Below are 24,921 nucleotides of genomic sequence, written 5' to 3' on the forward strand. Positions count from 1 at the left end.
TAACACGGGTAATCTGTTGCATAGCCTACACCTCGTGCCAGCTAACGAGTTACCACGAATGCAACTTTGTGGTTGATTGTTGTTTTCTGTATGGTTGACAATTTAGACAACCCGTTAATAACCACTGGGTTGGAGAAGTATGAAACTTAAATTGACACTTACTATGATAGAATCTGTTTTCTTCTTTCATAATCTGTTTTCATTTTAATAAATTTCTCTTTCCCTTCTCGGAAGATTTTCGTTTTATTTCCACAAAAGAATGTTGGGCATTAAGTTGACTTTCGATGATTGCTGCCCAATTACCCAACAACGCAGCCCAGGAACAAGGAGGGAAAGAACAGGTTCGTACAGTATTTGGCAAAGTTACGTTTAAAAAGAGAGAAAGCAAGAGTCTCAATTGAAATGTACAATTAAAATAGAAAACGAAAAAGGAAACATGGGTACTTCGAAATGTGCAAAAATGTAACTATTTTAAAACCCCAACACGCAAGATGCGATTTTAAACAAAAACGAACCTTTTTGAAAAGTTTTCTGTGCCATGGTAACAGAATTTTACCAAAAAATAATACTTTATAACTTTAAGCAGCAGTTAGCTGAAGTTGACATTGGATCTCCAGACTCACACAGAATCATATATGACTTTTTGTGTAGAATTAAGGAACAAATATAAGAGAAGCAAGCATGAATGAAACTTTGCTGCACAGTTGTCATCTTAAAATAACTAAAAATAAAATATTATGTTAATTTTTTTGCAGACATATTTTTGTGTGGTTTAATGTGTGGTCCAAATAGTTAACGAAACAGAAAACAACAATGTAAAAGTGGTAGCTTAATAAAAAATATTTCAACAACTTTTGTTTTACCGGACAACAAACAAAAAAAATGTAAAGAACCTCTTACCTGCATGTGTTAAACATCGCTTTGTCTAAAAGTTGTTGATTTTTGTGAAATTAAGTTTAACTTGGCTTGGTTTGCAAGTGCTGCTTGCATGGACCTTGTGTTACGTACCATGGGTTCTGTCTCACTGTCACTTTCCTATTTTAAGATATTAAATGGTAAATTATAGATAGATATGTTAGACCTTGAATGAACACCTTGTAGGTTTTATAGTTTATGTAACTGTGGGTTATTTGTGGGTTATTTTTTATTAGCCTAAAAATTGTGGCAACCCATTAGTAACCACTTGGTTGAAGTAATGACAGTTAAGTGTCTTGTCTGTGGACACATACGCCCATATTGGTAGCAGCATCGAGTTTCAAACTCGGTACCCTTTGGCAACGATCAGGGCATTGTAACCACTTACCCACCAGACACATTAAAACATAATTGTCGTATTTTACCTTTTCTGAGGCAGTGGTCGTAATAACTGTCGAGTCATCATCAGAAGAATCTTCTGCTGAGTCATCAGAGTGGATCATGTTAGTTCGTGCAAGTTCTTGCATATGTTGTAAACTTTTACCTTTATATGAAGAATTTAAACATAAATAACATGGGTCAATGCAACACAAACTTAAATAACATGGGTCAATGCAACACAAACTTAAATAAAATGGGTCAATGCAACACAAACTTAAATAACATGGGTTAATGCAACACACTGTCACTCCAACATCATTTTAACCCAAAGATATTAAAACTGTAGAAAAAAAAAGTTTTAGGGGGGAAATTTGAACAATAGTAATAAACTCTGGAATCTGACTCTAATCTGGTGTTCATGGAGTTTAGATGCAAACAGTTAAATAAAGTTAATAAATCCAAAAAATCAGAATATTATACCTCACCCTTAAATAAACAACAAAAAATGAGTATTAAAAAATACAGGTATTAACAGTTAAACAATGTTAACAAACGCAAAAAAAAACAGATACATATTTAACTTTTCTTTAAAAAAAAATTATAATAAAAAGAGTTAACGATTAAACAATGACAACGTTAACAACACCAAAAGTAAATTATTTAAAACATTACCTTTACTTGTTGATTGGAACTTGCTTGCAGGTCGTATAAATCGATTGTTAGCTTCTGTGTTGGTTGGTGTAGCAACATGTGTGCTTACTACTATTGACTGTGATGAGAAGTTATGTTGGAATAAGGATAATGAATGTAAAAGTACTGAGGTGGCTAAGTTAATAAATATTTGTATATTCATTAAGCCCAGGGATACAAAATATATTTGATTTTTTTGATAATAATGTATTACACAGTGTATGTGAATTACTAAATTTGATTTTAAATTACTGGTGCCCCTTATAATATGAAAGTAAATTTATTCACATTCAAGTGCCATAGTGGCCTTAGTAACACAATCAGGGATGAGAATGGAGTTTGTTCTAGTTGGAAATGCTTGCAGCTGGTTCTGGGAGCCGTTAAACACGTCAGAAATGAAGGTTATAATAGGACAATGACCTTTTTGACAAAAAAACATAAATCCCCTAATCTGTAGAACATTCTCATCCTTGCATACTTCATACTAACTACACAATTCTACACAATAACCACCTTATTCATCTGCCATGAACAAGTAGAAGGATTGAACGCAAACGATGGATTTGTTTTCTGGTTGAACAAACTACTTGTTGTAAGATTTCTATGAACGGTAGTTACGGAGGTCGAGGGTTCAACACTAGGTGGGGAAGTTTGGAATTAGTCTTGTTTTATTTTTTTTGGCAAATCATATTTAACAAAGTTTAATTCATCATTATTCATCAAGTACAAATGCAACAGCTATCAAAGGTAGAATAAACACACAATTTCTCCAAATAAAAAAAATGTAAAAAGGGGAAAAAAAATTAAAAATAAAAATAACAAAGTAATTAAAAAAAATAAAAAATAGAAACCAAATAAAGTAAAAACGACTCACTTGACACTGTAGGGAGAGACTCCAAACACGGGTGACGTCGTGTTAGCTTTCACGAGCATAGAGGTGGATGATGCAGATGATTGTGGAGGATCAGATTTATTCTCATGAAATTTGATTCCAGACTGCCCAGTATCGAGGTCCTCCGGACACCATCTCTTGTTCGGTTTGCAAATATCCACTTCGGAGTCAGAGGAGCAACCGCTACTAATGCTTCTTTTCTTCTTGGACTTTTTGGAGGACTTTTTAGGTTCATCGGAGTCCTCGGAGCCAGAGTCATCCTCTTCACTCTCGTGATCTTCATCTTCCTCATTAGAGGAGGGAGATCGGTTGAACTCCTTCTTTATAACATCCGCATCAACCTAGAGGAAACGGGATTATTTTTTTTAATTTGCAAACCTAGAAGTCGACACGTTTATTTCAATTTTTGGTAAACACAGTTGTTGTAAAAATATAAGTACAAAAAATATTCATACTAATACAGAATATTTAGCCATTCACACATTGTTTTTAAATGATGTATATAATTGATTAAACAACCTAGTACCTATAGCACAAAATAAATCATATTGACAAAGAAATATCCCATTTTTTATTTAATTAAGCAATAAAATCTAAAAATTCTGGAACATTCCATTTTTTGTTGAAATATGTTCCCACCTTCAAAGAAATTGCTGAACCAGCAGTTTTGATCTTAAGTATGATCTTCCCTTTAACTCCCTGGTTAACTGAGTTAAGCGTTACTTTAGAGGTGGATCGTGTTTCTCGGTGTACAACAGGTGCTGTCTGCAATAGTTTTTAAGTAGTGTTAAAAAAAGACTAAACTTTATGCCAGTAGATAAAATTAATCCAGTTTTAAACATGTATTTTTAAATGTAGTTAGGAAGTTGCCTGCAATGGTGGTTGAATAATGTTAAAACAAGTAATTTCACACAACCAATACACAATAGCCTAACAAGACCAAACAAGATTACAACATGGTTGCACTTGCACAAAATAGCAGCGTTGAAAAAATGTTGAAACAGGCTACATTTTATGCCATAAGATAAAACCACTTCTAGTTTTTATCAAGTGTTAGTTATTAACAATACTATAATGTGTTACACTATAGGCTAAACCTCATTCTCTATACCTCACCTTAAGTGCAGGTGTGATGATATGTCCAGGCCCCACTACAGTGTGGTTATGTAATGCACTAGATTTTGCCACTGATACAACTTTCGCCGTGGTAGCCCTTACCCCATGCGGGGTGCCGGGGTGACTCACCCACTGAACCCTTTCGAGGGGTAAGGTGGCGTTCACCCTTACGTACCCCGGGGTAGTGGGTCGCACCTGGGTAGCTGTGATGGGGGTCGAGGTCTTATTGCATGGTTCAGTGACCACAGGGAAGTAGACGGGGAATGTAGTTGCGGAGAATATGTGTGAACGTGTGTTGGCTACCACTCCGTGTGGTTGAGTGGATAGTAACGTGGGTCTGTGGGGTTAAATTATCATTACAAATGTATTATAATACTATAACACACTATTTTTGGGTGATTATATGCTTATAAAAAAATTTTAACATTCATATGCTACTATGAAACAGTCTATTCAGTAATATATATAGTATAAAACAGAACTTTGAGACAATTATGTTATTCTCCTTTTGCTATAAAAATCTAAATACTAAATGGGTAGGTATGCTGACAATATTGCATTTTTTAAAACACCACCAGGATATTTGGATATTCTGTGCTAAAGGTGGCTCGTCTTTCACCAACCAACTATATAATTTTATTTATCCCAAATATTGGCACCTTGTGTTGCTTGCTGCAGCTGCTTTCCTCGCTTTCATCTGAGCTTTGATTTCAGCGAGGGTTCGTGTCTTCTTGGCTGGTGAGGGGGAGTTAGGGGTGGGCCATCTTGTATGGGGGGTAGATGGGTACGAGAAATTGGGTGGGGTGATGGAGTGACAACGTTTTGTACCTGGAGATGTTGAGGAATACAATGGAATTGAATTGACATTAGCTTTAAAAAGTTCTATGGCAGCAACTATGTTCTAATAAGTTTATATAATTGTCATTTATATTTACCACCTGGGTTCTATACTGAAACATGTCTGTCACTAAACATACAAGTGCACACTGACTTTCCAAACACCCTAGTACTATACTATTATTTAATACAGTTACAAATGTAAAATACCTGTAACAGTTAGTTTTCCAGGAGCAACAGGAGAAGCAACAATGCTGACATGAGAAGTTGTGGTTAATGTGTGCGATGTTGCGTTTAGTTGTTCAAATATATTCCTCTGTGGAGTGGTGGAGTTCGTTTTATGAACATCTGTCTTTAAGTGATGCGCAGATGTTGTGGGTTTGACAATTATTGACACGGGTGATGCTATCCGAGTGGTTTGGGGAAGGGTATATATGGTTGTGGATATAGATGTGGTGTTGGAGGTGGAGAAAGTTAATCTAGATGTGAGATTTGAATGGGGAATGTTCGTATGTGGGTTTTGGGTTTCTGGTTTGAGCAGCGATTGGCAGGATGACTGGTTGAGTCGGCTGACTTGTGTCGTTTGTGCTGTAGAGGTGTGGATGGAGACTGCTACTGAGGTAAGAGCTGTTGGTTTCGGGGGCATAGTTTTATGAGCAGTTTGAATTGGAGATGAAGTGATTCGGTCTGTAGTGTTTGTTTCCGCAGAAGACACAGAGAGGGGACTCGGGACTTGGCAGATCCCGGTCGCGAGGCTTGCTTTGCTGGTGAACGATTCTGGGGTTAAAGGCCGAGCACAAAGACTGAGGACTCGTTCAGTTTCAGGGAGGGGCACGAACCCGCTGTTCGTCATGCGCGCTGCCGGGCGGACTGCTGTGTCGGAGAACACAGATCGTGTGGAGGATGATGTGGCAGATGAAGTTGTTGGAGCGGTGATGAAGGACATCACGTTTGATCCCTGGATCAATGAATGGGAGGTTTAGGTAAAGTTAAATATTAGAATATGATCTGAAATTCTGAGTTTTTTTTTATTTAAAAAAAAAAATTAATAAAGATGTCCATTTGGTAGTAAACATAGAGCATTCAAAGAATTATAATAATCCCCACGATTCCCATGGACCATTACTGTTTTTGGATATTATGTGCTAAAGGTTCTCCATCCTACCCCGCAGTATTATTATACTAATAAACAAGTAATAAAGAATGTTTTAAATTTACCTTCACTGTTGCAGAGATATCTGTGTTTAAACTTGTGATGGTTGAACTTACAAAGTTACCTCGTGGTTTTAACACAAGTGTGGTGTTAGATCTACTTGTTGCAACTATAGCTGTGAAAAACGGAGAAGCATAAACAAAAATTCATAATTTTTTTAACAGCTTATCTAAGATGAAAAATGCAGTGTTTTTTCGACGTTCCGCCTTCCATCTGGCAAGAATTATTGATGAAATGTCAGAAGTATACGAACAGTTTGGGGTAATGGTTGCAGGTTCAATCATGACCTAAATGCTAGAACCCAAGGCGTTCCATGCTACAGGACCTCACCCATTTATATATATATTAGAAAATGTAGATACAGAAACATTAAATGGAGTACAACATATGTAGCAAGCAAGTAAGATTAGTGTGCTGTGGATAATATTTGCCACAAAATAGATTCCATGCAAGATCATTGTTATTACTTACTATTTAGTGAATTCAGTTTATCGTGGTTGACGGTTTGATCAACTTTTGCCGCATCTTTCTTCTTGTTCTAAAAAACTGATTTTAAACTCCATGTGCAAAATAAGTACTAAAATACCTAATATAAAGAAAAGGCTTCACCCTTCAAAGCAATACTTTGAATGTTATTGTTTTATAGTACATTACCTATTTTTTGGGAATTAGCTTTAATATTTTTTAATACTACATTTTTCGGGGGGAACAAATTTTTTTTAATTTTATTTGTATTGTAGACATATATATATATTAATTTTTCGGATATAACTTATTTATTTACCCTCTGCCAAGTAGTAGTGGTGTACGAATGATCATCGATGGCTGATCCGCTGTCCGATCTCCGTCGAACATCCAGGACTTTCTGCTCCGTTTCCTCTTCCTCCTCTATGGAGTCATCACTACATCTATTGTTCATCCCATCCACACAGTTCTGGTGACGAGCGAGATTTGAGAGAGATAACGCACCTGATGGCTTCATAACTAGAGAAGATATGACGGTCGGTTTTTCATTTCGCGCCAAAGCGTTCTGCATGAGCAGTTTCGAGTTACGGTTCATCGGCAGCGTTCGTTTCGCACCGGCTGGTGTTGCTACTTTGCATTGACGGAGTTTTGCAAGGCGCGAGTTCGCGAGTTTAGTACGAGCCAGACGCTCGGCAAAACTGTTCCTGTTCTTTTTGTACAAGTTTGAGGCAGCAATGCTCCTTGGACTCGTTTGATTGTGGATTTGTCGAGTGACTGGTACCCGTGCAAACTGTGTCGGATCTTCATCTGCCGAATCTGTGTCCGATGTTGCAGGGTTCGGTCGCTGAGCTTCAGGTCTTAAATGAAGAAACTGTGCGAGCTGGGCCTCCATGCCAAGATCACGAACTTGGTGGCCCATCTCCGCTAAATTCTGGCTGCGGCTTCGTAACCTCTTAGTTGACACTTGTCGCTGGCCGTAATACTCTTCAAAGAACTTTTCTTTCCACGGGTCTATTTTACTTCTCTCCTTCGCGATCTCTTGCACAATCCTCGACTGCGTCTCCCTGGTGAACTCACCATCAGATAATCTCTCCCTCCATTCCTATGGGAAGAAAGGGGGGTTAAACTATTTTACATTTTACTAAAAAATATATGCTAAGCATCTACAATGGTGTAACTGTATTTAAAAAAAAACAGTTACCAAGAAACTACAATTTTTAGCATAACAATTCCCTTTCCTATAGTATAGAAAGAATTAAGAATCCACAACCACAAAATTTTACTTTAAATTAAAGATAAAAAAACCCGACAAATCATTTTTAGGACAAATAATTTACCCTCCACCCAACACCCACCTGCACAGCTTGCGTGAAGAACTCATTGGTGAGAGCAGTTTTCGACGGAACGACAACTTTCCTATCCTCCCCGTTCGAAGTGTCGATTGTTTTATCACAATCAGGTAGTAGCATGGTAAGTTTGTAACGATACGATGCAGGCAACATGGCGAAAGTTTCACGATTAATCAAGTCCTGTGATAAATAAATACCTTACTTTCATGATAAAGAATATTTCGTTGCAGTATTGCTACCATGCATATTATATTTGTATTTTAGCCTCTGGCAACAATTTTGCTAACCGACTTTTAAACTCCAACATTTTAAAAGAACTTATTGTGACATGCCTTGTCTAAATTATCAGCCATACAGAAAATAAAACACAAAATTACAGACATGGTAACTCCTAACTCATAACTAAATGTATTTAAAACAGAGTTTCAAACATATTTTGATGCATCCCGTAACTCCAACTCAGTAACTCAAAAGTTATCCCAAAAATAACTTCAAAACAACCCATTACTCTGTTGTATTTTATGTATAACATCTCAGAACTTTAACCAAATGCATTAAAAACCACCACCTACCCTCATATTTGCATGTACGAGTATACTGCTTGGTGTTTCGAGGTCAAAGGTTGAATTTGGTTTATTCCTAGCAACAATATTCTCAGCGTTCTGTCCCTGTCTCGTAGTGAGCGAATTTGTTCTTGATATTACAACGTTGTTGGCGGGTTTGAAATCATTGGAGCGTAAAGAGGCCCTCTGCATCGGGGAGGAGTGTCGTCGAGAAGCTGCATAGATATCTTATATATATTACATGTAATCATCTGCGTGGGTTTAACAAGAAAATGATAATTTTTATCATGAAATATTACAGAACTACATGAAAATATTTATAGAAAGATATCTCATAGGCTAATTAAATTATTCGTCTGCATACATTTTATAAGAAAAAAATTCATCTTTAATAAAGTTTGGTGACATATTTACACTATTAATATTTATACACAGTAAAATAATTATAATTTTTTAGTAAATCTAGTTGGTACTTACCTATCGTTGAAGTTCGTTGATAACTAGGGTTCGAAAATGGCTGAAACATAAAGGATAGGTTAGAAAAAGAATATTTTAATGATCTTTCAACGGCTTATCTGGTATGAAAAAAAGTTACGTTTTTCATACCAAATGGGCCCCGAAAAATACATTATGCCTGGTAGCAGAAGTAACAGAAATACATTTTAACTTAACAGCTCACGTAGAGGTTTCACTTACGCTCGATGTTTTCTTGTTTGCGTCAACCGGTAATGGACGACCTTGTATTGAATACGTGTGGTTCTCCCTTGTAGTTATATCACTTGGTGGGGCTGGTGAGTCACTTACTGATGGTGATTCTGTATTGGAAGTTTAATTTATCAAGACAGTTGTAGACTTGTAGTATAAAAAAATAAAATATAAGTAGTTAACCAGTCGTAGGTCTTAAAATAAAAAGCAAATATGGGAGTGTTATATAACAGGGCTTACCAAACTTTTTTGCTAATACCAGACTTTTCACAGTTTATTTAATTCTAGAGCTAGTCATGTATACATAGAATATACAGCTCAGTTACGAATATTTTCCGTGCAATTTACCAGATTTAACCTAGTTCGAAATAACTGCGTGAAAAGCACAATATATGTAGTACTATTGTGTAAAATTAGTAAACTCTCTGCGACATAGTTTAGACGACCCCTGAAGTTTGCTGCAACTCACAGTTTGGGAAACCCTGTTCCATCATACTGTAGTAGTATCACGGTTTAACTAGTTTACCTGAATCTGTTGTTTTAACCTCAGAAGAATCATCTTGACTGTTGTTCAAGTTCGTTTCAAGTGCGTTGTTTTTTAACCATGATTCCTGTGACAAACATATATGCAGATGATGTACGAACATGATAACTTAAATGTGTGAATATGAGTCATATTGTCATACTATGGCTATGCAAGAAATGTGTCACATAAGAACATAAACACAATACAAAGAGAATTGTTCTACAGTATGTAAACATAAATTGATACTGACTACTAACAGATTTGTATAATGAGAAACTAACCAAAGTCAGTTTGCAGATGTAACAAACAAAAACTTTCAATAAAATTAAGATAAATTGAGATTACTCTCAAAGTAACATACACGGTACCTTGTAAGCTGGCACAAGGTGTATGAAAGAAAACACCTGTGTTATAATACTGCCATTTTCCGCCACGCGAGGATGAAGCATGCTACTTTTATTCAAATTACCTTGAGTTTCATTCATTCAAATTACCTTGAGTGCGTAAACTCCATTCCTTCCCTGAACTCGATAGAAAGGACAGTTTGGAAGTTGTGCGTGATGGTTAAGCATGGTGGTTAATACATTCTCAGCAGCTCTGTGGTAAATAAAAAAGGATAATTTTGTTAAAAAAATAGGATAAAAAAAACATGTCCTACAGTTCACAAGTGGTTAATAAAAAAGTGGCGGCCAGCAGCATGTCTCCCACCATGTAGGAGTAAATAAGTAAAATGCATTGATGCAACATTGCAAATTAGAAAGTTAAGATGTCATAACTTTTAGTCATTAAACACTTTGTGTATAATATATGTATGCTACCAAATCAGGATTTATATAAAATGCTTGGCTAATCTGACATACTTGTTCATTGAGATGTCCTTTAACTTTTCGTTGTAGATTGTGTGTAAGATCGGTCGTATTCCAAGCATTCTTGTCGGACTTTGCTGGATTGCCTGTAGAAGTAGAAATCAGTAAACATAAAGCAATTGCCTACACTACTGACACATGCAAATACTGAACATGCTAGTTCAAAAAACAGCACAATAAATGTGTGAAATGGCAGGTTCAGTTTAAAAATGTTGTTATCCAGCCTGCAGAGTATGTTTTGGTTGTATAGTCGCTATTTCACGAAATTTACAATACTAACCAAGGTTGCAGCCTCAGCCCAAGTTCTGTCTTTTCTTCTTCGTTTCTTTACTTGGTTGTTTTTCATTTTCACAGCTTAACTTGAGTTAGATGAGGAATCGCTGGTCTGCTAAAAGCAGTATAGCAAGCCTTATGTTGTCACCGTGTGCTAGAGACTTAGCTTCTTGGCAAGCATGCCAGCTGCTGGAATAAATTTGTTATCTATGTTAATTATAAACAAAGTATAAACAAAACAAGAACCAAAAAATAAACTTTAATATCAGTAACATAAACAAACAAGTCAACAACATTTTGATCTTACCTATTCTTCTTTTACAGCATACGTTTATCAGCACAGTTCACTATAATTTTGTGCTCGCGTCAATTAATAGATATTCCTTAAGCTCAAACCGAAAAAACTTCAATTTTACTCAAGTTCACGCAATATATTTTAAAAATAAAAAAATATATAATCTTTCTTCGTCAAATTTTGAATGGACAATTCGACATGCATTTTAAGAAACTATACATAGTCACAACTTTCTTCTTAATTTAAATAATAATTAAAGTAAAAGTGATAAAACTGGTTCAACTTTCCCATACAGTAGTATGTGAAGGTATTTATTATGGTATTTATACTTTCTTACGACATTGCACAAGTTGTTGGGTGTACAATCGTGGTACCATAAGGATAAATTTACAAACAAATAGATAAGGATAAATTTACAAACAAGTAGAAAACATGTACATTTTGTTTTAAATTAACATAAATACAAAAGTGTTAAAGTATTAATTTAATACTTGTATCTGTTTTAGCGCAAAATCTGTGTTAAAAGTAAATACGTTTCAAGCCGAAAAAGCCGAATATTTTCAGATTTGCCCTCGCTGAAATTTTCAACAACAGTTCGCAGTCGACAACGTAAGAGGAGGGTGGTCAAATTTTGTGTTCACAACATCTGCAATGTTTGTTATGATGAAGGTATTTTGTTAATAATAGTAACAATATGAACGTATCAGCATTGTACAATTTAAATTATTACGTCCCGGTAATTTAGTTGAAGTATTAGTAAACCTTTAATGGTTGACATTTGATAAAATCCGTAGTGTATATGGCCCGACCATTACAACTTACGAATCATTTTGTTCGTATTTATATAACAGTAATCAATGTCAGGGTGATATTACAATATATTGTAATCTAGTGCAAGTTGTATCTAGACTAGAGTGGGGTAAGACGGGTCAACTTTAGCACATAATATCCTAATCGTGTTTTAAACAATTAACAATGGTCTGTAGAAGTCGTAAAGATACAGTTTTATAATTTTTTGAATGTTTTTTGTTTATTACCAAATGGGACAAGAAAATAAAACGAAAATGTGTCCCATCTCCCCCCACCCCACTGTATATATATATGAATATGATCTGTTACATAAATTTAAATGTTTAATTTTTTCCCAGAGCATATAAAAAGTTGTATAAAATAATTGATTTTTAATAAACTGTTATGGTAAATTCATAATATAGAATTTTAATGTCTTGGAAAATATTTGGTGATCCGATTTCTCAATAGTGAACGAAAATGGACGGGGATAACCAAATCTTCCCGAATCTGCATCCATCTTGTAGCAGTGACACTTCAGTTGTTTCACCTGCTTCTACTTCAGCTGTTGTGCCTACTGGGGATGGACGAATGTACCGATGTGAATCACATGAAGAATCTGTACTTAAAGGACTTAGCGATCTGAGGAAATGCACTTCACTATGCGATGTACATTTAATTGTGGAGGGTGAGAATTTCAGTGCTCACCGCTCAGTTCTTGCTTCTTGCAGTCCTTATTTTAGATCAATGTTTACCTCAGAAATGAAGGAACAGAACCAAGACACCATTGAACTGCATGGTTTCAGTGCTATTGGCTTAAGAGCTGTTCTGGATTTCATTTACTCTTCAACTGTGTATCTTACCGTACAGAACATGCAGGACATCTTATCTGCTGCAAACCATCTCCAGATTCTTTCTGTAGTAAAGTTCTGCTGTGAATTCCTGCAATCTGAAATCTCTGCTCAAAACTGTGTTGATATCAGCAAAATCGCAAAGTTTTTCAACCTCACAGATGTGGATGACTGTGTGAGAGGCTTTATACTTGCCAATTTTACACAGTTTGTTCGGACCGATGAATTTTTGAGGCTATCTGAGGCTGATGTATGTGCGTTGTTATCAAGCAACAATATTCGAGGCCACTCGGAGCTCGAATTGTTTGAAGCAGCAAACAGATGGCTTTTGCATGATACATCAAGATTCAGTTCAGTATTTCCAGTGATGCAGCACATTAGATTTCCCCTCATATCCCCAGATGATCTTGATGAGAAAGTGCAGTCTGTGCATTACATGCAAACCGACCCAGACTGTATGCGACTGCTGTTCGAAGCAACCAAGTATCACATGCTGCCACATAAACAACCATTGGTGCAATCCTCCCGCATGCAAGTGAGGTCCATCATGCCTTGTCTTGTTGCCATTGGTGGGAAAGAGTCAACAAACCATGTGTCAAAAGAGGTTCAGTTGTTCAATAAAGAAGCAAGTCAGTGGTTACATCTGGGAGAGATGGATTTACCAGCATATTGCCACTGTGTTGCTGTTTTGAACGACTTCCTGTATGTTGTTGGTGGACAGGAAATGTTTGATAATAATGGAAGCACAGCGATGTCCAATGTTTACAGATACGACCCACGCTTCAACCGGTGGTTGAAGATGAAAAACATGTTGGAAACAAGAACAGATTTCCATGTTAGCGCTATTGATGGATTCCTATATGCCATCGCAGGGAGAAATCACACCGGCCCATTAAGTTCTGCAGAGAGATATAGGGTGGATCGGGATAAATGGGAACCAATTGCTGAGCTCCCACATGCAGTGTGTGCGCATTCTGGTGCTCCATGTGCAGGGAAGATGTACATTGCTGGTGGATTCGCCTCTGATGGATTCCAGCGCGTAGTTTACTGCTATCACCCTGAAGAAAACAAGTGGGAGCCAAAACCGAAACTAAAAACAGAGCGCGGCCTTCACTGTATGGTGGATTACAAGCTAAGGCTCTACTGTATTGGTGGAAACAACAAGACAAACGGGGCTCGAAGAGATGTTCTGAGCACTGAGATGTATGACCTTAACTCTGACCAGTGGACAGAAGTTGCGCCTCTCTTTGCTGGGCAAAGTGAAGCTGGAGCAGCAGTTGTTGATGGTAAAATATATGTGGTTGGTGGCCACACATGGAGAGAAAGAAAAGATGTGAGAACCGTTGCTTGCTATGATCCAGAACGCGATACTTGGGAGAAAGCAACTGACTTTCCTGAACCACTTACCAGTGTTTCATGTTGTGCTCTGAGAATCCCAGCCACTCTATTGTCCGAGTTACCACCTCAACAGCCACGCAGGTTAAACAACAGCAACGACAACATTCAAGCAGAGGATGATATTGACATGAGCTAAATATTGCTCTATTTGCTCACATAGAAGAAAATGCCAAAGATGACTTGAATCTTTATCATATTGATTTTACAACCTATAAACTTAGATGGTGAAGTTTAACTCCCAAACCGAAAGTTTGGAAGTTGTTATTAGCTTTACAAGTTATAAACTGCGATCGTAACCTAACTTTGCATAAGCAATCACTTTACTTGTTTTGTTGCTTCATGTATTTTCATATCTCTTATTTGACAAACCAATATTTAAGAATCTTTTATAAAAGACTTAAGTAACAGTGTATATGTTGTATACTTGTATTTTGACCCTTTCGGCAAATATTTTGGCTAGCACACATTTTAACGCCCCATTTAGATCCTCTTTATCAGAGGGAACAACATTTTTGTGCCAGAAGAGCTAAAATACAAGTATAGTATGCCTGGTAGCAACAATATATAAAGGTTTGTTAGTTATCTCCGATTCACTCCGAATATTTAATTTTACCTGTTTAGTTGCTGTTATATCATGGGTTCATTTAACTTTCAATGCACCGAAGTTATTTCTATACCAGTGTGGTATGCTATGGAATGAGAATTAACAATAGTACTGTGGGGTTTATATATATAGTAGGGTTGGATGGACCTTTAACACGTAACATCAAAATATTCTGATTTTGTTTTAAACAATCAACAACGGTTTATGGAAGTCGTGAGGATACCGTTTTTTTAATTTTTTTAATGTTCTTTGCTACCAAAAGGATTGACAAAATAGAATAAAAAAGTGTCCCATCTTCCCCCACCCTACTATATATATAAAGGATAGGTCAATAATAACTTCTTATTTGTGGCACTTGTGAAGGTTGTAGTTAGTAGTGGGAAAGTGATGAAAATCTGTCAAGTTAAACCTGTGTAGTATTTGTTATTCAATAACAACATTGCAATAATTTTAAACGTCTTTTTTCAATAACTTTTGGTGTATTTCCAGTATATATTATAACAATAAAACAAGTGTGTTGTGAATGCACTTACACAGCTAACAGGTGGCCGAATAATAATGGTGTCGTGTCTATACAAGGTATCATTTCAATCCCATCTTTTCAGATATTTAGTTAATCCCTCAGACCCTCACATTAAGACTAATTTTATTCTGCTGCAGGCAATTTATTTAACTTCATTGCTTTTGATGCGGTGTAATTCTGAAACATTTCATTACATGTGTCAGTGTGTAAAAAGCAAATCTCTACTTTTTGCTGGTTTGGTCTTTTTAAAGCAACTCAAAATAATCCTGTTTTTGTTGTTCTTGTTCCACATTATTTGTTGCCTTACATATAAAATCTACATATGTTTCATTTTTTATTATATCTGCTGACAAAGAAGGTTGAAATGTTTCTTACACAACAAGCTATGTAATATGACCATTTACTTTGTAGAGAATACATAAATCAAATATAATAATATAAAGATGAACATAACTTCCACGTTTATAAAGTGATTCCTTTTATCTTTCAAATTTTTTTATAAAAATGAAAGACTTCTTTTCCTAACATATGATATGCTGCACAGATTATTTGTATGACCTTGTTTTTGCGTGGTCGATCTATTATTGTTTGTTTATGTTTCTCACACTTCAGACGTGTAGTTGAAAGTTGCTAATAAATTATGTCACTTATCATTTGTGGAACTGTGACCCCTTTATATTATTTACAACAGATGCTTCTTGTGTTTTGTTCAATATTTAAGGATGTGAAATCAGGTATTTAATCAATAATTTAATTAATTTATATCAATATGGATTATTCCACACCTTATTTATCTTATAGGATTAATAAACCTAATTATTTTATTAATTCACCAAGTTTGGATGTAGCAATACACACTTTTAATTAACTGGACAAATAAAAAGTTTTAAACTTTTAAAATACCAATTAAGCTACTAATTCGCTAGTCAGTCATCTTGGGGGAATGGCTTGTAAAGAAACAACTAATAGGCCCAAGCATTATTTTGAAATGGTTTCTTATCGCACTCCTCCATTTCTCTTATTGTAAATTGAAACTAAAAGGCTATAAAACCCAAGTTACTACCAACAGTTTTGTATGTACACTGTTGTAACAACAGGTGTCATGTTTATGTAGGTTCATATCCTGAAAATACGGAAGTAAATGAAGATATCCATAGGACAGCTTGGAAATTTATATGCGGTTAATACAGGCGTAGCATAGGTAAGTAATTGGCACAAACCACATAAACGATCCTGTATTACATACTAGGCTACATACAGAATTTTTAATTATATATTCGAAAACGATAACAAAGATCGTGTTATTTGAAAAACGAAGAGAAGGGAATCAACAGGAAAATAACAGTCGTTTAAATACGCTATGGATAAAAAGTGTGTAAATTGAAAAGCTTGGCTGTTGCATCCAAAGTATTACCATTACCAGTATGTTAAATAAAATGATTTGAATATAAAAACAACCATTGGTTTGTGGTTGTATTGATCTTACATAAGTAACCAATTGAATCAATACGAACAAAGCTACCGTCTCGCCAAATCTATAACAGGTGTCTCGTACTGTAATGCTTAACCATGAGATTATAATTTGTTACCGCGAGACGTCGCCATTGAGGCCATACTCTTCTCACACAATATTGGTTTTAACTTTTACCATAAGTTAGCGAAAGTCGTATTTTTCCAAGATTGCAATTACATGGTTTAAAGGTCTTTAGGTTAAAAAATACTGAGTTTTGTACCGGCCAAGTGAATTTGTAAAATACGCTATTTTCGGTTACATTTGACTGAAAACTAATGCTAACAAACGGGAAAAGTTACTGAAATTTTCTTGCAAGAAAATAAATATTTAAAATTTCACGTTTTAAATGTGAAATTTTATAAAGCCAAAGCGCTGGTTGTAAATAATCGATAAAAAGTTTTGTGGTTATGTTGCCAAAAACAGTTATGTAGCCGTGTTAATTATCGGGCTTAAGAGGATAACGTGCGTAGGTATAGAATCTATAGATCGTAATTACCTGTGTTACCATTTCCGCACTATGTCTACCGTGTTCTCGTTTTCGGTTAAATGGTCGAAAATTCATGCTTGGATGCTAATGACGTTAACTCCCGTGAGAAGAATTTTGTAGAACCGCAAACTCGTCGTCGCATCTTTCCCGTAATTTCTAATTTTAGCGCCGACCTTTTGTAAAGTGGCCGCACATTTAACATGTAGATCCTGGCTAGCGTTAAAGCCGAGATAAGTGGCCACCTGCTAATGGTTTCCGTTGTCAAACCTTGGTGTAAAGAGCGGAGAGATTCCAGACCAAGACACGCCAAAGCGCTTTTATGGCAATTGTGAGCAACCTTGTCCGTCGAGATACTTCGCATAAGCACGCGACTTATAAGCTCGCTGAAAGATACCTGGTTAGTTTCTGATTCAAGTAAAGCTAGCAGGCTGTACAGTGGTATTCACTTACGCTGAAGTATTTGTAGTATACCGCAGTATAAGAGGAATTTATGCCAATATAATAGTTCTATGGTTTGGACATAATTTATAAAATTATCGATTCAGAAATGAGTTTTGTTTGGGGTAGAATTATTAATTAAAACAGCCTTGCGTGCCACTTTTACCCGTAAAACAAGACGCCGGTTAAACTTATTTTATATCAGACGAAAACGAGCGTATAAAAGACGCGATCCGCATGTTTTAAGTAGGATAACATGTTGACTTTATTCCTGTTAACCTGCGGCGCTCTGCTAGTTGTTGGCCAAGATGATACACAGGGAAGGTAAAGTTATTAATATGATTAGTTGTCTGTAAATTCTATTTGATGTGGGTGAGGTCCTAATCAGGGATCTGGGCTAGATTTTGCATATTACCCAAAATTAATGGTCTTAAGATAATTACTAATTTATCACATTTTCAGTGTCCATAGTGGATGTAATGAGACGATATCGGAAGGCCAGGGCGTCATCACCTCGTCCAACTTTCCAGAACTCTACAGTCCGAACACTAACTGCTATTGGCAGATAAGGGTCGAACCAGACAGAACAGCCGTTGTTGAATTCACGTAAGTTTTTCCTTAAAAATTTTGTCTAAAATTGGTTTCTTATTTCTAAGAAAGTCAATTGCTGTAGGCGCAAAGATAGAACGCAATTTGTAAGATTGATACCGTTAGCACATAATATCTCATATAAAATTAACAACGCTCTCATAATTCGGAGGCTATACGGGTATATATTCTTTACTCTTTGGATGTTCTTTGTTTAGTACAGATGTTAAACTTTGTTTAGTGTAAAGATAAAGTAGAAAAAAATCGTGTACCATCTTACCCCACCCTACTGTATATTGGTAACGCCTATTTGTCTCATGACTCACGCTTTGTGGTATAGTAAATCTTGTATACACTAAATATCTACAACATTCCCGTTCCCAGATATTTTAACGTGGAGAACAGCGCAAACTGCGGTTACGACAGCGTACAAGTCTATAATGGCCCTACAGTTACCCACCCGAAGCTGGGCACTTTTTGCGGCCCGTTTCGTCCGAACCGAGTGTTGTCCACATCCAATCAAATACTTCTGACGTTCAAAAGCGATGAGAGCACGCAGAAAACTGGATTCGTGGCTTTGTTTTATTCAATACAGCTACAAAGAGCGGGTACGTTCATTCACATATTATGATATGTTGTAGCAATATATTTAGGTTTGAATAGGGAAATTGACCAATTGGAATGTGAAATTAGATTCCTATATGCAGCGTATTATAACTTCCGTAAACTGTCCACATGTAAAGGGAACCTTTCGTTTTTAACTTATATATAATAGGGTGGGGAAAGTTGGGACACATTTTAACTCTATTTTCTCGTCCAATGTGGTAGTAAACAAGGAACTTCTATAAAACTATATGCTCAAGACACCCATAGACCATTGTTAACTGTTTAAAACACGATCAGGATATTCGGATATTATGCGCCGAAGGTGTCCCATCTTCTCCATTCTACTATATTTAAAATATTTTATACTATAGTACGCTATGGTCTAATTCTATAATGCACCACCCTACACAGCATACTAAAGAGATATGGCTGTCTAATTTCAAACGTAAAATATAATTTATAAAGCTGTATCTCTAGGCTATGCATCCTCACCCGTGGTATAACGGACACCTATGATATAACAACTGTCGTGTTCGGCCACGCGAGGATAAAGCAAATTTCATTCATTCATTACATTCATTCTACAATATTAACTCAGCCATACCACCTTATAGAACCAAACTCTTGCGGCGGATTGCTCACAGAAGACGAGGGCGGCTTCCACAGCGTCAACTTTCCTAAGTCTAATTACCCAAACGGTATGACATGCGTATGGCATATACGGACTTCACCGGATCGAAGAGTCGTCCTCCGTTTCGGTAAAATGACGTTGGAAAGATCAGAGAACTGTAGGTTCGACGCTGTGACTGTAGTTGGGGGATCAACCGATGCTGACGGTTCCAGGTCTGTACAATATATATAATAGGATGACCTCTGCTGGGGTATAATGGGATACCGTTAGCACCAAAACCCACATTTCATGACCGTGTTTTAAAGCAAATATCAACGCTATTTTAGAGACGCGGGGCTACGGTTTTATAATTATGAAAATCATCTTTGTCTACTACCAAATTGAACGAGAAAAGAGAATAAAACAAGCTCCCTTTGCATTTCACTCTACTATATATAGTTTTACATTTGTATTAGGAAACTTACGTTTATATCCTAGGGCATCGTTTTATCTTTTTCTGTATCAAATTTTCATCTTACGGTAAATCGCTTTGAGCCATCTTTCTGTATTGAAAACTAAATCCTACAACGTTGAGAAAATTGCAAACCACGTTCTACTCAAGCACCCAACCCGCTTATCGCGAAACTATTTCGTTTCAGATTCCTCGGGAGATTCTGTCAGCGGTCGGCAATTCCTGACGACATTGAGTCGCCTGGCAACGAGATGTACGTCACGTTCTCTAGCGACTCCAGTGGCAATGAGATTGGATTTGACGCCACGTATGCAACTAAAGTAGCTGGCGGTAGAAGCGTCACCCCGGTCACTACTGCGAGTGAGTTTGTTTATAAGTTAAACTACATTACTATGGGGTATAAGATGATGGGGTTGCAACATAATGTTACATATTTCCTGATCGGGTTTAATTCATTTATTTACTCACTAAAAGTTAACGTTAATTTTCTCACACAGGGCCTATAGTAGAAGAGAGAGTATGTCCCGACCTTCAAACCTTAACCTCGCCCGGCTCCATCACCAGTCCAGGATATAAAACAGTAGGGGGTTACCCTAACCTGATAAACTGCGGTTGGAGAATCGTCGCGCCGCGTGGGCATCGAATTCGGCTTCGTATCGTCAACTTCGACTTGGAGGCAGACAAGACGGGCGATTGTTTGTACGACTATGTCGTCATACACGACGGACGGTAAGTTGGTTATGACGTCATGGTAAATACGTCTATAATGAATATTCGTCCTAACTTTAGTACTGTGGGGTAAGGTGGGACACCTTTAGCACATGATATTCAAATTTCCTGATCTTGTTTTGAAAAATTAACAATGGTCTATGGGAGTCGTGAGGATGCGGTTTTATAACTCCTTGTATGTTGTTTGTGTACTAATAAATTGCACGAGAAAATAGAATAAATAGGTGTCCCATCTTCCCCCACCCCACGTTACCATTTTAATACAGCGTAATATCAGAGTTTACTCTGGTAATATCGTAATATTTACTACTGAAAGAAAACAAAATACACACTTTTATGTCATGGTCAAAACCAAAGCTAATATCATTGTTTCCCGACAGCTGGTTAAACATAGTCATTTATAAGATTAACAAGACATACATTGTGAAACTAACTTAGGTTTCCTGGTTCAAGTTACCTAAATACCGCCCACTCGTTTGTTGACGTTCTGACTCAGACAATTTGATATTTACAAGGTCACGCCGTTCGTAACCGACTACACTTGTAATTTATAAAGGGCGGACGACATCATTATTACTTTTTTAATTGACAATTCTCCTTTGTAGAATGTCTGTCAATACGCCCCAACTATATTTGTCAGTTGCCACTGCCGACCTGCCGTTATTACTAATTTATTGTGCCAGAAAATCAGCTCTCTAAATGCATAATACATATAAAATGATTGATGTTAAACCCTAATGCCAAGCGTATTTTATGTATAAATATACAAATACAAATAATTTATTTTAAATCTCTAAATGCCTAAAACATATATGAAAAATACAAATAAAACTGATTTATCTTAAAACGTGGGGAAAGCACTACATTAAACATCATATTTTTCCAGTGAATTAACTTCGAATCTTCTGATGAACAAAACGTGTGGAAGCATACCAAGCAGGTATCTGACGTCATCAGGCAACGAAATGTCAATCAGAATGGTAACCGATGGAAGCGGGAACGCGGACGGTTTTAGATTCACTTACGAATTTGTATCTCCAAGTGGGTATTAGTTTAATATATATTACTTAGGGTTAGATGGGATACAGTTAGTCTCTTCGGTCACGATAACGAAGAACGGGAGAGTTTACAAAAGCGAAATGACGGGTAGTAATGGTAGAACAACTGTTTTAAAAGTACCTATATTTCTGTTCTCCATGTTGTATATTCCACATTTACTGGTCGTGTTTTCAACAATTTCTATACTTTTTTAACCAGTCACCACTACAACGGAGAGAACGACAACAACAACAACAACAACAACAACAACAACAACAACAACAATAGCACCGACAACAACGACTGCGGCTGCTGCAACCACACCGTCGTCATCTTCCGTTTGCACATCAGACTGTATACATAACGATGATCTTGCTACCTCTATTTGCTCGCTATCACACGGTGAGATTCGCAGAGATTTTGTGGTTGAATGAATGAATGTAAGGTTCTGGTGCCACGAAAACGTAACAGACACAACTCAAGTCCAACCAATTGTATAATATAAAAGATTTATATTTCGCCTAAACGGCATTGTTAGTCTATTATTCAAATGAAAGAATAAAGGAATGTAATTTATTTTACCTCGTGTGGCGGGGCAACGAAAGTCGTTGTAACATGGGTGTTCTGTTTCCGTTTATAATGGTATACACTCGAATTTTAGTGCCATTTTTTATAACTTCTCCTTTTTTTAAGTCGTATATATCATAACTACTGTTGCTGTGAAACCTAGATCCCCATCGATCTCATTCATATAGAATATAGAGTAGAAGATAGATCATACATACTATACTGTTTGCTTCCACAGCTCTCCTACTGAAAGTTGTGCGCATCCGAAATCGACCGGATAGTGGCGTGAGAGTGCTGACTGTCGTCGTGAAGTCGTTTAAGTCAGGATCGCTAACAGTTCGAACCAACAAAAAAGCAAAACTTTGGCTCGAAGTTCCATGCCCAGATTGCTTCGTTCCACTGACCAAAAAATCGAGATACCTAGTTATGGGCTCCATGGCGACATCTAGAGGAGCCCAACTCAATGAAGGCGATTTCGTTGCGAAGCTGAAACGAAACTTGCTTCGTACAGCAAAGAAATCGTTACGTAGATGTCGCAGGGTGAGACGACATGGTAGAAAGAAGAGAAAGAACAGAAGAGGAAAACGTGCCCGACGTCCATCCGTTTAGGTGACCGCCTGTTGAACCATTTACTTTGTGAGGCTTGTACTCAATAAAAATTGTGTTTAAATTCCGAAAATGCGTGGTTTTATTTTGATGAAGACCGTATAGAAAGGTAAAAAAGGAGGAACACCTTTATCACTTAATTAAATATACTAATCGTGTTTTAAACAATTAACAACGGTCTTATGGAGTCGTAAGGATACGGTTTTATAATTCTTTAAAAGTTCTTGATTTACTATCAAATGGGATGAGAAAGAGGAATGAAAAGGTGTCCCATCTTCTCCCACCCTACTATATGTTTATTTTTACCGACGATAGCTTTTGTATATTGTGCAAAGCTATTTTGGACTCTACAGTTAAATGGTACTTTGCTTCTTTTGTTTTTAAAAATCTAAAGATGCAGCGATGCTGTGTATAGTTGAACCTGGTTTTTCGAAGTGGGGTGAATCAGTTGTGTTGTAGTGTTATCCAGTGTTCGAGAAATTAGCATTTTAAGTTTTCAAACTCCCATTAACCGATTAACCCTTTACGGTAGGTTGGAACAACTGCCGAGCCTATGTTTACGAGCCGCGATTGAAGTTACAACAACTGTAGTTTAGTTGTTTCAATATATGTGTGTTTTTAAAAAAGAATATTTAGTTTCAGAAAGTTTCGCCTAATTTTATTCTGGTGACTTCACGAAATATTTGCTTATCTGCACTTAAACGTCATTAGAACGGTCAGCAGCTATGGAAACCTGACGAAATTTAAAGAATTTTCTCACGTGTTGCATAACTTTTGACTTGTGTTCGTGGGAATTTTAAATGTTCGTGTTTTCAGTATTTCAGTTGTTTATGAAAGATATAGACGATAATTATTTGCCAGTTAAGTTTTTTGTAAATACGGAATTATCGCGCTGCATGTTTTATATATTGTAGGGCAAGGCTATATAGTTGACAATTTATACAATTCATATATATATATAAAGGACCACTGTGGAGCAATTGCTGTTAAGAGTGTAAGGAAACATAAGTTTATAATTATAGCAGTGTCGAGCTTCGAATCCATATTCTGAAGGCAGGTGCGCTAACCCTATATTGCCCAACAGAAACCTAAGATTAAAAATAGATTTGAAAGCACAGTTTTACTAAGCGCATCACACTTTACTTGTAGTTATATAAATTAGATTAGATACTATAAAACCATGCTTGCAATTTCCTGTTTTCATGTGCTTTGATTCGTACAGATATGAGGGCTTAGAAAATATTTGCATATTTGTTGTGTTCATGCAAAATGTTGTCAACGAATATTTTAAAACTGACCGCTTTAAACCAGCTACAAAAGTTCTGTTTTGGAACAACCACACAGAGGTTTCTCCCGGACTCACGGAATTATGATAATCAGTGTTTTTACGATGGAGTTCAATTTGGATACAAGGCAACTAAATCTAACATTCGTAATCGTGACCGGCAAGTCAAGAAGATGACAAAGAGAGCGTTCCAGAAGCAAACCAGAGTAAGAATTGTGGATAATACCACATATGCTCTGTCTCCTGTACTTAGAGCTGCGAGAGTCATCCAGGTTTATAATAAAAGCGGGCATGGGTCAGTTGGAGACCAGGTTTTGATCACTGTTAACGGGGCTATGAAACGAGCACTTATTGTGGGGCAGAGGAGACCCATGGGGGTAATGAAACCGCGCACAGACTCAAACAATGTTATTATCCTTGACAATGATGGCAACCCAGAAGGTACAAGGATAACTGTTCCTCTACCTTCTTGGTTAAGAGGGTACGACCCTAAAACTAAAAGACAACTTGCATTGTCGAAAATTTTGGCACTAGCTACTACTTTCGTATAGCGATTTTTTTTGTTAAAGTTATTTTATTATTTTGTGTCATGTGTTTAAAAAAATTCACCAAATTTTATTCGCAAAGTTGATTTTCTAGTGTAAAACAACATCAAATTTACCCATTATTCCTTCTTTAGTGGAAATAATTTATTTAGACAATTAATCTGTAAATGTAGATTTCATCCTGTT

The 24,921-nt window shown here is 36.6% G+C and overlaps 4 protein-coding genes across 7 annotated transcripts; 3 read left to right on the top strand and 1 right to left on the bottom strand.

The window, feature by feature from the left end:
- Nucleotides 1-212: 212 nt before the first annotated feature.
- Nucleotides 213-11,278, bottom strand: LOC149734307 (uncharacterized). 3 transcript variants are annotated; one of them, XM_089881822.1, is made up of 22 exons: nt 11,099-11,278; nt 10,799-10,906; nt 10,513-10,604; nt 10,147-10,249; nt 9,653-9,737; nt 9,118-9,236; nt 8,899-8,938; nt 8,431-8,636; nt 7,865-8,038; nt 6,829-7,611; nt 6,516-6,582; nt 6,050-6,159; nt 5,042-5,789; nt 4,654-4,822; nt 3,995-4,331; nt 3,518-3,643; nt 2,861-3,219; nt 2,500-2,623; nt 1,969-2,065; nt 1,341-1,459; nt 901-1,035; nt 213-721 (listed from the first exon to the last, which is right to left on the bottom strand). In XM_089881822.1, the coding sequence occupies exons 2-21, from the start codon at nt 10,862-10,864 to the stop codon at nt 910-912; spliced, it is 4,050 nt and encodes a 1,349-aa protein (XP_089737948.1). In that variant the 5' UTR covers nt 10,865-10,906; nt 11,099-11,278; the 3' UTR covers nt 213-721; nt 901-909. The 3 variants fall into 3 exon arrangements, with proteins under 3 accessions (XP_089737948.1, XP_089737947.1, XP_089737946.1); XM_089881821.1 differs by having other exon boundaries at nt 10,799-10,977; XM_089881820.1 differs by having other exon boundaries at nt 10,799-10,980.
- Nucleotides 11,279-11,595: 317 nt separating this feature from the next.
- On the top strand, nt 11,596-15,904 carry LOC149734308 (kelch-like protein 9). The gene is made up of 2 exons (XM_089881844.1): nt 11,596-11,755; nt 12,347-15,904. Exon 2 carries the CDS (start codon nt 12,356-12,358, stop codon nt 14,258-14,260), a length of 1,905 nt encoding a protein of 634 aa, XP_089737970.1. The 5' UTR covers nt 11,596-11,755; nt 12,347-12,355; the 3' UTR covers nt 14,261-15,904.
- A 1,897-nt stretch (nt 15,905-17,801) lies between these two features.
- LOC149734309 (tolloid-like protein 1) lies at nt 17,802-22,978 on the top strand. Of its 2 annotated transcripts, XM_089881848.1 has the most exons (10): nt 17,802-18,013; nt 18,152-18,295; nt 18,662-18,885; nt 19,498-19,726; nt 20,153-20,325; nt 20,463-20,694; nt 21,581-21,735; nt 21,952-21,986; nt 22,026-22,134; nt 22,538-22,978. In XM_089881848.1, the coding sequence occupies exons 1-10, from the start codon at nt 17,946-17,948 to the stop codon at nt 22,906-22,908; spliced, it is 1,740 nt and encodes a 579-aa protein (XP_089737974.1). In that variant the 5' UTR covers nt 17,802-17,945; the 3' UTR covers nt 22,909-22,978. The 2 variants fall into 2 exon arrangements, with proteins under 2 accessions (XP_089737974.1, XP_089737973.1); XM_089881847.1 differs by having other exon boundaries at nt 17,804-18,013; nt 21,952-22,134.
- A 709-nt stretch (nt 22,979-23,687) lies between these two features.
- LOC149734310 (large ribosomal subunit protein uL14m-like) lies at nt 23,688-24,869 on the top strand. Its single transcript, XM_089881882.1, has one exon. It carries the CDS (start codon nt 24,175-24,177, stop codon nt 24,739-24,741), a length of 567 nt encoding a protein of 188 aa, XP_089738008.1. The 5' UTR covers nt 23,688-24,174; the 3' UTR covers nt 24,742-24,869.
- Nucleotides 24,870-24,921: the final 52 nt, after the last annotated feature.

This window comes from Ciona robusta, chromosome 7 (genome assembly GCF_009617815.1).
Source record: "Ciona robusta chromosome 7, ASM961781v2".
NCBI lineage: Eukaryota > Metazoa > Chordata > Ascidiacea > Phlebobranchia > Cionidae > Ciona > Ciona robusta.